The sequence below is a fragment of the Oenanthe melanoleuca genome, chromosome 2, assembly GCF_029582105.1.
Source record: "Oenanthe melanoleuca isolate GR-GAL-2019-014 chromosome 2, OMel1.0, whole genome shotgun sequence".
Taxonomy (NCBI): Eukaryota; Metazoa; Chordata; class Aves; order Passeriformes; family Muscicapidae; genus Oenanthe; species Oenanthe melanoleuca.
This window is the reverse complement of record NC_079335.1, coordinates 45,110,606-45,123,846: the sequence shown is the minus strand read 5'-3', so window position 1 is coordinate 45,123,846 and position 13,241 is coordinate 45,110,606. Positions and strand designations below refer to the sequence as shown.

The 13,241-nt window shown below is 44.3% G+C and overlaps 1 protein-coding gene across 1 annotated transcript in view; it reads left to right on the top strand.

Moving 5' to 3' along the window:
• Nucleotides 1–2,906: 2,906 nt before the first annotated feature.
• TAF4B (TATA-box binding protein associated factor 4b) overlaps nucleotides 2,907–13,241 on the top strand; it is a 70,880-nt gene continuing 60,545 nt past the window's right edge. The window contains 1 exon segment of the mRNA XM_056485466.1: nucleotides 2,907–3,344. Within this exon segment, the coding sequence (XP_056341441.1) occupies nucleotides 3,104–3,344 (241 nt within the window). The 5' untranslated portion in view covers nucleotides 2,907–3,103.

Genomic DNA, 13,241 nt, shown 5'->3' with positions numbered 1-13,241 from the left:
ACTCTGATATTAAATAGCTCTCTGTGATTTCGTGTTATACTTGGTTGTTTTCATTAGTAAATAGATACACAGTTACAAGTTTGATTCCCATTACTTTAATCATTTTGCTCACGTATTCTATTCCTGCATTTCCAACTAAAAGAATATGAAACTTTTGTAAAAAGGATCATGGACAGATTAAAAATCCTTGAAGCATACTAGACAGATTTTACAGGATTATAGGAAGCTGAAACAAGTATGTGAAACTGCCTTAAGACCTAAGGACTTTAAAAGGTCCTTCTTTGGAAAAGTTAAGGCCTGATGTGTGGACAGAAATTTTGAAGGGCAAGTGACTTTATGGGGGGTGGTCTGTGTTTTAAATATGCTATTTGAAAGCCTCCAGAAATCTTAGAACAGCACAGACTGATTCAAGGCACACTGTGAAGGTCTCAGCTGTTGAAAACACATTATGCAGAGAAAACTATGGGCAGTCTCTATCTAATCTAATAGCTCCTGGAAAGGAAATCTGAGCTGCTGTTTGCTGTAATGCTTTCCCTGTGCCTAGATGGTAAAAAAGGGACTTCTATATCCATCTGTCAGATGTGCCCATTCATGGTTTATTTGAAGTAGCAGAACAGGTCAGTTTGCCCAGGCTGGGTGTTCATGGAAGGAACATGCTGAGATGCAAATTCACCTGACTTTGAAAAGCAATTACCATGTTTAGTAGTATCCCCTAGACAAAATCTTGGGGTAAAAAAGAGTGTAGACAAGAATGATTACTTAATTCAGAGTTTTTCAATGTATGGGGTTTGGGGTTTTTTTGTGGGGTTATTTGTTTGTTTGTTTGCTTGTTTGTTTGTTTGTTTTATGGTAGCATTTACCTAAGAGAACAGAGATTTTTAAAAACCCCAAAACTCTAGGTAATGAGTAAAAGTAACTTCCTTACGTGTTCTGTAACCTCTTCAGTTATGAAAATAGCTTTCAAGTTCCAGATGCCTTATTACTTTTTATTCTGAATGACTTTCTGTATTTCCCCTAACCTTGCTAATAAAGAGTGAGTACTGGGCCTCTATGATAACATATTTTTCCAGTGTGGGAAAAGGACTCTTGCTTTTATTTCCTGTGCAGATTCATACAATGATGACTGCCTCTGTTTTGTTTGGAGAAGACACTTACTGCACTTTAACTTTTTAATTTCTTTAAAGATACACATATTTCTAAATCTTCTGTTTATGATTTTTTCCTCTTTTTTTGTGCCATGCCTTTCTTTATAATGCATTTCATATTGCTTCCTTCACTCCTTGATTCATGCATTTCTTTCTCCCACTACGCTGTGTTTTATACTTCCCTTTTTCACACACTGCTTTGCAGCTTCCTCAAGACAACTTTTGTTGTCTTTAGCTGTTTCTTTTTGCCTTTCAGATATGCTTCCTGAGCATTTGCATGGGGGTCTCAGAGATTCCCTCTAAAGTTCAATGGCTGCAAGAAGATAAAAACTTGGCTTTAAGAAGCAAACTCCATTCTTCCTGAAGTCCAGGAATAATAAATATGATGCCTTGCTTTGCATCTTTGTCCCTTCTGCCATCAGTCACTGGTGGTCTTTGCTAAAACTGAGGCATCCTTCTTTCCTGGTCTCTGTGCATCCCTTGGCATGCAGGAGGTAACTCACTGTACCCTGGTTGTTACTTTATGTGAGTAGCACAGCTTCATATGCCTAAGAAGCGACGCATTTGGTCAGACTTGGCAGACCTGTAAAAGGTACAGAGGATGCTCCCTCTTGCATTACCACCTCTTCTCTTTCACCACCTTCTTAGCTTGCTCTGACACTTGGGAACTGTGACCATTGCTGCTGCCACCTCTCTGAGATTTTGGGCTGATTTGTTCTGGAATAGAATAGGCATGGCAAGAGGTGAGCAATTTCTCTTCTCTGTTTCTATTGCTGCTGACAGCAATATAAAGCACTAACACTGTGAAATCAACCACAGTTGTTACTTGAAATGGCCGAAAAGAGGAATGTTTCTTTTCTTGTCTACATTTCTATCTGAAAAACATAGTTGCAAGAGAAGTTTAATACAAGAGTAATTTTTTTTTTCTCCTAATATTTTCTGGACTTTGAGCTTTTTGTACCACTTTAATGGATCATACAACACACTCTGGATTTTGTAATTCTTTATGTTGTGCACAATTTGGGTAGCTATAAGCAATACCCCTTAAATTTTATGCACAAAATAAAGCACGTGCATCAACATGCTTCAGAACGCATTGAAATTTAAGCCGGACTTGGCTATGATACACAACGACCTCAAAGCAGAACCACTGAAGGTCATGAGCTCCCTATCACACGTGCAAAAACTTTCCATTATATTCTGAAATTTGTTTTTAGAGCTGTGTTTTGTGTATTCTGTCAGGATCACACTTGCTGCTTTAAGGGGGACCGAGTTCCACGTCTTCCCTCAGCCTTTCTTCAAGTCGAGCCCGGGGCATGAAGGTCAAACGGGACAACTTTGTCCCCGTCATCCTTCCAGCTCCGTGCTGCTTTGGCCGTGTCGCCTGTCAGCCAGCTGCCATCAGGACACGAGGAGCTCTCACACTCTGGTTTTGCGCGGAGGCCCCAAGGGCACCTGCAGCCCAGGTGCGGCCGGGGCGTGTGGCGCAGGTAGGCGGGCCGGAGCTGGCCCGGGGGAGGAGCAGCTCGGGGCTCTGCCGTGCCCACCCACGCCTCAGCCCGTCCCGGGGCTCCGGCGCGTTCCCCCCGCCCCAGGCTCAGCGCGGCACAGCCGCAGAGCCCGCTCGGCTCCCCACACACGCGGGCTCAGGGGGCGGCAGGGCCCGGCCGGGCGCCGCCGCAGTAGGACGCGCTGCCGGCGTTGGCCCGCCCTCCTTCCCGCCTCCCTGCTCCCTTCCCCACCCTCCCTCGGTCCCGCCGCCGGCACGGGAGGCCGGGCCGGCCGGGCCCACGTGCGCGGCGCCCGGGAGCCGCAGGAGCGGCGCTGCCATGTGTTTCCGCGGGCGAGCCGCCGGCCGCGGCGCCGCCTGAGCGCCCCCCGCCCGCGATGCTGCGGGGCGCCGCCGGGCTCTGCGCGACGCGGCCGCCCCCCGTGCCCTCGCCGCCGCCTCCTCCTCCATGAGCGCCTCGGCGGCCCCCGTCAGGCTGATGCCCGGCGGGCACCCCGAGCAGCCGGGCTCGGCGCCCGAGCGGGGCGGCCCCGCCGCCGCTGTGCCCGCCGGCCCCGCCGCCGCCCCGCTGTGCCCGGCGGGGACCCCGCTGGTGCGGGGCGCCGCTCCCGGGGTCCCGCGGCCGGTGGCGCCCAAGGGGCCGCCCACCGCCACCCTCCAGCTGCCGGCCAACTTGCAGCTGCCCCCAGGTGAGTGAGCCCTCCGGGGCTGCCCCAGCTGCGGGCACGTCCCGTGTCGCGACTCAGCCGGCGTGTCGCGGCCGGGGGCCGGTGGGCAGGACGGAGCCCGCCGCGCTGCCCTTGCTGCTGGGGACGAGCCGTGGCGAAGGGCGGGCAGGGCGGTGATGGTGATGGTAGTGGCGGTGTGTGTTTCGGGCTGCTTGTCTGCCCCGAACTTCTGGGAACCGCGTGTGCGCCTTGCAGGGCATTGGCAATGTGACTGGGTTCAGTCGGGGAGCGCTGGGGATGCTTACAGCCTGCTGTAGGATAAATCTGGAAGTCTCTGGATAAAGGCAACTTCTTTGCAGGATAGCACGAAGAGCAGGAGAAGTAACCAAAAACTCAGTGGCCAAGTTGCCCTTCTATGTGACTGGAAAAAGACTGCTCGGGGCTTTAGTGGCACTTGGATGAAGGAGTTATCTCGGGGCGGGCGGTGTGAGCGTGGGCTGGCGGCTGCAGAGCGCTCCGTGGCTCGGGGAGCGGGTCGGGCTGCCCGCACGCCCCTCCGACCCGGCGGTCCTGCGGGAATCCTTGTGGCTGCCACAACCGGGCCGATGCGGCTGTTCTGGAACAAAATACTGCCGTGCCTAGGGAGGGCAGAGTTGAAAGTTCACTACGTGTTGCTCCTTTTTTTTCTGTAAACCCCCTGTGGGAAGTATAAGGGTTCGGAGAGATACTGCCCTTACAGGTGTGCTTCCTATAGCAGCAGTGAAAATATTAACGTGGGAATTGCACAATGCTGATACAGATATCTTAATACTTTGGATAGCAACAGAGGATTAGCCAGGACTTCCACCTGCACTTTCTTTTAAGAGGAAGAAGGTGCTGTTGATTCTGAACATCCCACTTCTCCCCGTTCTGCTGTATTTAGATGTTTGGGTTTTTTTAAAGTGACTTTGCTTCCACTGGTTTTGGTCTTGCTCTGTTGAGACCCCAAGATATGTAATGACTTTATTGCTATTTGATCCTGTAATTATTTCCTGCCAGGACACTTCTGTTGGTGGAGCATCTGTTGCAATTACTTTCAGGTTGGATATTGCTGGAAAGGATGACTGGCTTTACAGTAATTCCTGTGCTGGTAGTGCGTATTTGCTTTTTTTTCCTTTCCTCTTTTTTTTTAAAACCCCAATGTCTTTATCAAAGACATGCACCTCCCAAGGAAATATATAATGCTAATTAAAAAAAAAGTCTTCAGTCAGTCAGTTTCACTGTACATTTCCCAGCACTCATGATGCTGTAATGTCTGGGTAGCCAGCAGTCAAGGATGAGTCTAAATCCTTGCCAGGTTTCCTCTGAAATGAACCATGATGGAAATATATTAACTTCTTGTAGCAGGGCTTCCTAGCTACTCAAGTTTTGTATCTAACACTTTCACTTTCTAGAATGTATTAGCATTCATTTAAACACCTTTCTGTGAAGGTGAATGCTCATGCAAGTTGCCCATGGTTTCGGAACTACAAGTTAGCAAAACTTACGGGTTTTTAGTAGTGGCTTAAGTTTGATTGCATCCAGGTATACTGTTGAATGTCATCTGACTTGTATTGTCGTAGGAGGCAGATGTCACAAAAGTAGTATTACCCCTCAATTGCATCAGCTTGTTTTCCTTGCTTCTGGGACAATGTAGTCTTTGTATCAGAAGCTCAGAAGTGCTGGTACTCTGCAGCATTGTAAATTTAAATAACTTTATGGACTTCAGTGATTCAGAAGAAACTAGACATTGTCAGATTTCAAGTGGATCAGTGTTTCAGGGAAACTTGTTTATGTAATTGTTTCAAGGTTATATAAAAATGCATTCCGTCTTGAAAAAATGTTAGTGTTTTGCCTCTCTCTCCTAGATGGATTCAATTTTTAATTAATAATAAAAAATGCAAGATGAATAGCATTAATGCTTCAAGTGTTAGCAGCATTAAAAAAAGAAAGTGGAATAAGCCACTAAATTTCTAGGCTTGAAAAGTTTTTAATTCAAAGAAACTGGCAGATCTAGCCATGCAGGATAAAATACAGAAAGGAGAATGCACTTAGGTTTAAAATCATGGCATTCAGCTTTTGTTGCATCTGTTAGGAAAAATGCATACAGAAAATATCCTTCCCTTGGGTTTCAAAGGGGAATATTTAAGGTGGCTTGTTCTGAGGAAGGCTGGACAGCACTGCCCTTGCTGGTCATGCTGAGTGACTCTGAACTGCTTGTGGCCTGGAGTGGGCATTGCTTCCACAGCGCTGCAGTCTGCAGAAGGAAGGGCACCAGCGTAGTTGTGTTTGCCTCTGTGACTTGGAGGGCAGTGGAGGTCCATGGAAATCTGGGATTTACGCTCTTCTTTCTCTTCCATCTCTACCTCTCTCTTGCTCAGAATAAAGCCAGGAGTTGGGAAAAGCAGATGACTTGATAATGACTGACTCCTCATGGGCACAGACTGCCCATCTGCCAAGTGCCTCTTCTTGTCTGGTTGCCCAGGGAAGATCACTGAGCTTTATGAGTTCTCCTGGTCTCGAAGGACTCAGACTTGCTCATGAGTAACAAGGGTTTTTCATCACCTTCCTGTGACTTCCTCTGCAAAGTGCTGGTTTTCAGCAGAGCAGTCAGAGCAGTGCTGCTGGTACCCAAGGCCATCCTCCTGCACCAGTCCATCCCTGGCTGACCACCACTGGAGGCTTTAGCACACAGCAGGACTCCAGCTGGTCTGACTCCAGGATTTTGGTTTGGTCTTCTTGTTGTGCATGCCATCAGCTCTTAAACTGAATGGTTGGGCTATGTCCTCCCAAATGAGGGGAATTTCATCTACCAAAGGGACCTTTCCTCAGTTGCCCCCTTTGTTGGCAAGGACAAGGCTAGCAGCATTTCAGAAGGCTTTGCACGTAGCAGTCTGGGTCTGCAGAGAGCAAAGTGGCATGGTGAGAGCTGTGCTGCTCAGTCCTGAGCTCCATGTGGCCTGTGCTGATGCGTACAAACCTGCAAAAGTCTCATGTCATGGACCATCTGCTTAACAAGAAATTGTGTCCTTGGTTAACCTGAGCTTAATGGAGGGGAGAAATGGATGGGCTGTGCTATTAAACAGGAGGAAATAATTGGGAAGGGGAAGGAGAAACAAGGGCCGTGACAAATGTCTATAGTTCACCTTAGTGTCTTTGAGCCCCACACTGCTTTGGAGAAGTGGAGGGTAGAAAAAGAGCATAAAACCAACAAAAAGAATGTTGTTTCTTGGTTTTTGTTTACTTGTCTTGAACTTCAGTTTTTGTTGCTTCTGTGTCTGTACTTTGACTCTATCCCTGGCCTTGGAATGCTTGTTACAAGCAGGTTTGAAAGGACAGTGAGTAGATAAACCTGCTTCTCTGCTGATGGGATGAAAAAGGACAGAACTGAACTGTATGCCAGGGATCCTCCATTGTTACCTTCAATCTGCTCAGAGCAGGGAAACTTTGAAAACCTCACCTCATGCCACTGCTGCTGGCTCTACAGGGCTGTGGCAGCAGCTGCCATCACTCTCCACTGTAGCATTGGCTGCCTCTGGTGTGTGTATTTCTGTTTCATGTTTGCCATTACTGCTAACACCAGTGGGCCTGAGCAAGCACGGTGTCAGCAAAGAGAAGTTGCCCTGAGTGTGCTGTAACCTCACTAGTAATGTGGTGCAAGACATGGTGTCCATGTAAGGTTTCTTTGCACCTGACTTAAGAGGGGAACAGCAGCAAGTACAGCTTCTTAGTTTCTGTGTGCATCTCAGTTGTCTTTGGATGTTTTTGCCTTGTCTGTGGCAGGTTTTCCACTGCCTGCAACTTATCTAGGCTGATAGTGGGTAACTTCAGAAAGCACAGCCGCTGTTTGTGTCAGGTGGCTGGACTGTGTGGCATGAAGCAGGCAGGCAGCATGGGTGGGAAGGAAGGAGAGAACCAGAGTGGGTATTCCAAAACTGCAATGTGATGGTATGGAGCCTGGTCTTGTTGAGTTTCTCTTAATTGTCTGTAGAACCTGAGGTAGGTAACCTGACGAGGTAAGGGCTGATAAACATCTGGATGCTGCTGCCTTCTGCTTTCAAAGCTGACCTAGTATGTCTCAATGCAGAGTGCTGTGAATCTCCCTCATCATGTTCTAGTTGGTGTTTTTCAAAGGTAAAACCATATGAGGAATTCAATATTTTCATATTTGCATCTGGTTTGTTGCTTTAGAATAGGAGGAAATGCTGATTTTAAAATACTTTTTAATTTACATTATGTTTGAGTAAGAGTAGGCTATCTAAGGATTTCTTGTTTCAACAGGCAGAAAACCGTAGAAATTCCTTTAAAGCGTGCAGTTTCTGGATGTCAATAATCCCATGAAGTCTGAGCATAGTACTTGTGCTTAGACCAGTAGGAGCTAAATAATTGGTGCTTTTATCTTTTTGCATCCCAATAACATTCTCTGTTTAGCAGGCTTCTGGGGATGGATTCTCTGCAAAGTTCTCTCTTCATATTAGGCGGCACTGATAACCTTTTTTCTTTTCCTGAAGAAGGGTGAACAAAGCTTTGGCGGGCTTGAAGGACTAAATCAAACTTAGATAATAGTGAGGAATTGTCTTGTGTTGTAAACAGTTGAAATTTCAGCTGCACTGTAGGACTTGATTTTGCTTTCAGGACTGACTGTGTCTAGCAAAATAATGCCTTAATATGATCAAATGCACAGCCACATGGGAATTAAGATTTACATCTTGGCAGAAGATGTGAAGCTAATGTCTAGATTTATGGTTTTCCAACACACTGAAAAAAAAAAAAAAAGATGCATTCTGAATACTGAAGCACAGAAATATGATGTTCAGTAAAATTAATGTTAAATGCTGTTCAGATTTTGCAGTCAATTGGAGTGTATTGCAAAGAGTTACAGCTACAGTTTGGTGAATAGTAAACTATTTTTTAATCCTTAGAAGAGAGAGAACATGAGCCTGACTTGTGTTGCTTTTGCAGTATTTAAAGGACCTTTCAGTTTGTAGCAGTAAAAATAGCATATTCCACACATAAGTGACAGCTGGAAGAAGCACTAATTATGTTTCAGTATTCTTTTTCCCAAAGATGCTGATAAAATCTAGGTAAGCTCATGTGTTGTTATTTTGAGTAGTTACTGTACCAGGTTTTTTAAGTCATTTTAGAGAACCAAGTATTTTTTATGCCACTTGATTGAAATCTATGCTGTGCCCAGTGGGTAGGATTGTATTTACACATATATGTGTATATGAGTTTTGATGTAAATTGCCACACTTCTGATAACTATCAAAGATGAATAATTAGTACTGCCCTAACCATTTAGACAAAAGCAAAAAGCAAATACTTTTTTTAGAATTCCCTTTGCATGAAGCGGCTTTTCTGAAAACTGATGATATCAGAAGGAAAGCAGGTATAATTTGCAAAATGGGAAAGATCAATCTAGATGTTCTAAGTGTCTTACTATTCAAATTGTTGGGATTAAGGTCTGTTCTGCCATCTGGATCACCTCTAGAACAAAGTCCACTAACAGATCTTTTCCACCAGTGTCTTGAGGAAATACTCTGATTACAACTGAAGTGGAGTAAAAATGGCAATATGTGGAAGATCCTTGTTGTAATGAGCAAATCTGGGGTCTGTAAAGGCTGGAGAACTGGTGAAGCTCAGTGATCTTACTGTGCTGTAAGAACAGCCTGATGATATGGTAACACTTAATTTTCATAGCTCATGTTTGCAGACTTCTTCCAGTTTGGTGGAGGCAGAGGAGATGCTTTCATTAGTGCCGGTGCTCCTAGGAGTTGTCTGGGAAATCAGAGTTCCTTGGGTGGATGTCCAGGCTGGATTAACAGCTGGGGGAAGCAGCATGCCCTGGTTGGCACAGCACCTGAAGACTTTCCTGGCAGCTTGCCTACTGGCAGTTGCCTCCTAGCCCCAGTGGAGCCCTGGAAGCCAGGTCCAGCTGACTGATGGGTGGTGCATTACCAGGCATTTTCAGTGGGGCAGCCAATGCTCTGTGTTGAAGGGGGTTAGTGCAGTCAGAACACCTTTATACATGGCTCACACACTAGACACCTGACAAATATCACACAGTTCTGGTGCCAGTTTCCACGATATCTGTGTAGACAGAAGTTAATGTTTCCCATGAAAGTTTTGCCATCTTCTGCAATAATTTTTGTTTGCTCCATCACACTTACAACAAGGAGGTGTGATTAATCTTAAAATTCAGTGTTGATCCCTTGTTTGCAAGTGAGAAGCCATCCAGCTGAGGAGTGAATTTGCACTTTTAGAAGAAATGAAGTGGAATTCAACTTTCTTCTGGTACCCAAGTGAGCAGTGAGGAAACAAGACTCCCATTGTAAAATGAATCTGAATTAACTGGCTTTATTCTCATCTTATTTAAGGGAGACAGAGATTTAAAGAAGGCTGATCTTGTCCTTTCTTAGAGGACTACCAAGACACTAATGATGTTTTCAGCAACTCTTGTTTTAAAGTTAAGATTTGTGGTTCAACATTTCAGCTTCAGATTTCTCCGTAACAGCTTACGGAATGGCTGTTTCAGAAATGGTAAGTGCAGGGTGTTGGCATAGCTTCTGGTCCTTAGAAAGCCGTGTGCTCTGTATATATGACTGCAGTGTGCTAAGCATATAACTGCTATTTAAGGAATTTCACTCCAGTGAATTCTAGGAGTACACAAGAGGATGTGATGTAGAGACTCAATGCTTCTTTCAGTGCAGTAGGAATTGTCTTGAGAGTAAGGAAGTGTCACTTTGCTCCTTTGAGGTACTATTTCACTGCCATAGCTGAAGACCCAGCAGATATTTGAAGCTCCTGTATGAGGAAATTTGTGTCCCGTAGAATGCTCGAATTGGATCATCTTAGCTGTAGACAATCCTAGAACTGTCTGATGACTCAGAAGGCAACCAAGCCTCAAGGTGCAAAGCTGGAAACCACAAAGATGCGATGGGGAAATGCTGATGGGAAATGATCCCAGTTGCTGAAAGGCATGGCCCAAGGACAAGAGCTAGATGTTATCACAATATTAAATAAGGCTCTGCCTTGTGGTACACAGCGTTGGCTGGGAATCCCTGATGCCTACACACAATAAAACAGCACCCTTGGGATTCAAGTGTAATAAATACACTCTAAATCCAAATGGAAGTGGTAATGCCATCTTGTAACTATGCCCAGAAGACCTATTGGTTATTTACATCCTCTCCAAGTACCAATGCAATGTCCAGATGTTCTTTAGATGGTTGGCATGGACATCTGTTGCTTATTATAAAAAAACAGGTTGGCTACCTTTCTAACTGGTACAGTTACTTTTGCTTAAGAGCTCTACTATAGCTGTAAAATTATGTGGATATAAATGTATTGTCAAGGAAAGAAGCTCAACCATATGTGCAGTTGAGGAGAACTGTTTTAACACTGAAATGTGGGCCTATATTCTGTGAAAAGGCATCAGAAAATGAAAACTATGGGGGCCCAGTTGCTAGACTGTTAAACAGATACTCATCTGGGCACCAAAATGCATTGATGAGCAGCTAGTCTCCAACAGCTTGGATAAAACTTGCTAGTTGATCAGTGTGTGAAACTTGGCTTCATATTTTTGCAGTTTTAGCACTTTGTGTCTAGTTCCTGGAAAAAGGGAGGGAGAGGGGACTTTGTTCACACTCTTGAGAAAGATGTATGGTGAACATTATTCTGGATTGTTTTAAACAATAGGATATCAGAGTCTGCTCCATCCTGCCTAGAAGAGATAGCATCATCCCTTTCCTGGATCCATGTGCTTGGAAAGCCTGTGTCTGTCCTGGGTGTCTCAGGAGCTGGTGCCCACTGTTAGCACAGAAAGGTGCTTAGCCAGAGAAAGGTCATCAGAGTTACTGGAGGCAGCAGCCTTTGCTGGGACTGTAAACCCCTTGAGCTGTTAGTGTGTGCATGGTGGTGGTTTAAAACACTGCTCACAGCAACCCAGCCAGTCTGGGAAACGCAGATGCTGTTGGAACTGTGCTGTCAGCTGGACAGTGGTGTCTGTGAGTAAAGCTGGTCACTGGCTTTGAAAAGGTGAGATGTCAAACATCAGCCTTGGAAGCTGTAGGCCAGAGTCTACATGAATCTGTAGTGCAGTTTGTGCTGCTGCGAAAGATGTCATCAACATCTTTAAAGAGCTTACAGATATAACATTGTGTTGTACTTTATACAGACTGTGTTCTGTTGTAGCATGAAAGAATATGGTGGTTATGCCCTTTGAATTTTTCTCCTGATATGGAAATTAATGATGTCCATATTCATGGGCAAAACAAGATGTCTTTCATTGGAATTCAAAATCTGACATTTCATTGTGACTCTGCAATATCTACATGCTGGTCACTGGTCCTGAGCCATTGCTATAAACACCCATTAGTTTAGAAGCTTCCCTGGAACAAAGGGAAAGAGCACAGAGGGTGATTTCTGAGATATGCAATTATTTAGTTTGTGAATCAAAATATGAATGGAATTAATTGGTTGAGGGCCTGGATGTGTGGTGGGTGATTCTGGTTGCTGCAATAGCAGTACTTGATTGCAGCAGTTGGGCATTGCTGAATTCTTACATCAACTAGAATCAACTTCTAAAGTTGGAAGGATTTGTTGTATGGAATAAAATGTTTTGTGGGTGTAGTGTAGATGCTAAACAACTTATCTTAACCCCATATAGTGTAGATGAGCCCTCTACCCTGCTTGTCTGGGAAATATGAGAACAATCACAGGTGCTTTTCTCAAGAAGAGCGTAAAACAGGCAATCTTTGTGACTTCACAAAAGATTTGTTGTCTGAAGTCAATTGGATTTAAAAATAGAAGTTAGAGGTCATTATTGGGAGCCCGTGGTAAGGTAACTTGGTGTAGCCTCTAGATCATTGTTGCAGCTTCATTCCTAGAACAGTGAAAAGCACAGCTAGGTGTTGCCTTCAAATTGGACTGTTGTCCTTGTTTCTTCATCTCCACTACAGAAATTTGCAGTAGGCATCTAGGAAAAGTCAAGTACCAAGTGAGGTTCATGGGGAGTGAAGTTCTCATGCATGCACTACAGACCATACTTCATCAGAGAACATTACAGCCCCATCATATTAGAAGGATTATATAAATCATGCAGAAGTTAAGTTACTGTCTTTCACAGTATTTTGTTAACACTTTGTGCCTCTTTATTTATTTTATTTATTTTACAGGTCTTACTCAGTCCTGTAATGTATTTTTTAAAACTTTTAAGTAACCTGTTCTGTGGGGCTCAATAAATGGAATTGAAGAGGAAATAACAGGTCTTTTTCATAAAGGATGTATTTAGAGAGAAAAACTGTATTCAAACCTGTTGCATGGATTAGTAGTGTTTAGTATTTTATTTTTCAAATTTTGAATGATCCTAAATAGTCCTAAATAGTCAAACTTAAAAGCAATATTCCTTTTTAATTGACACTTAGTTTCCTCTTAAAACATCCCCTTTAAAGCTTGATCTTAGCTTGAAATAACTGCCTTAAAAGCTATTGTTTTGTTTTGAGTAGCTCAGTGAAAGAATGGGATTTGTTTAGGAGCAGAGAGCTCTGACACATTACTGTTGTTTTAAAACATTTTTGTTGTTCAGTTACTGATTTGAGACCTGGAAGTCCCCATTTAGCCTTGTTTTTGTAATTGGGTTAAAGTGTACTTTACTAAGATTGGCTACATATCTGATGCAGGCACTCCGTGTTTTGAAATAAGCTAAATTTACCCTTCTTTGAAAGCAGCTTTTGTGACTTGTGTTCTCTTAAATGAGTTTGGTCTCATTGTGCAGCAGTTCCCAAGAGCTGTTTGGTTGAGCAGTTGGATTAAAAACTTGTAATCAAAGTGGTGGCTTAACCTGACAACCTCAGCTTCACATGTAGTAACAGCATAAGGTGTATCTCCACTGGAGCACAA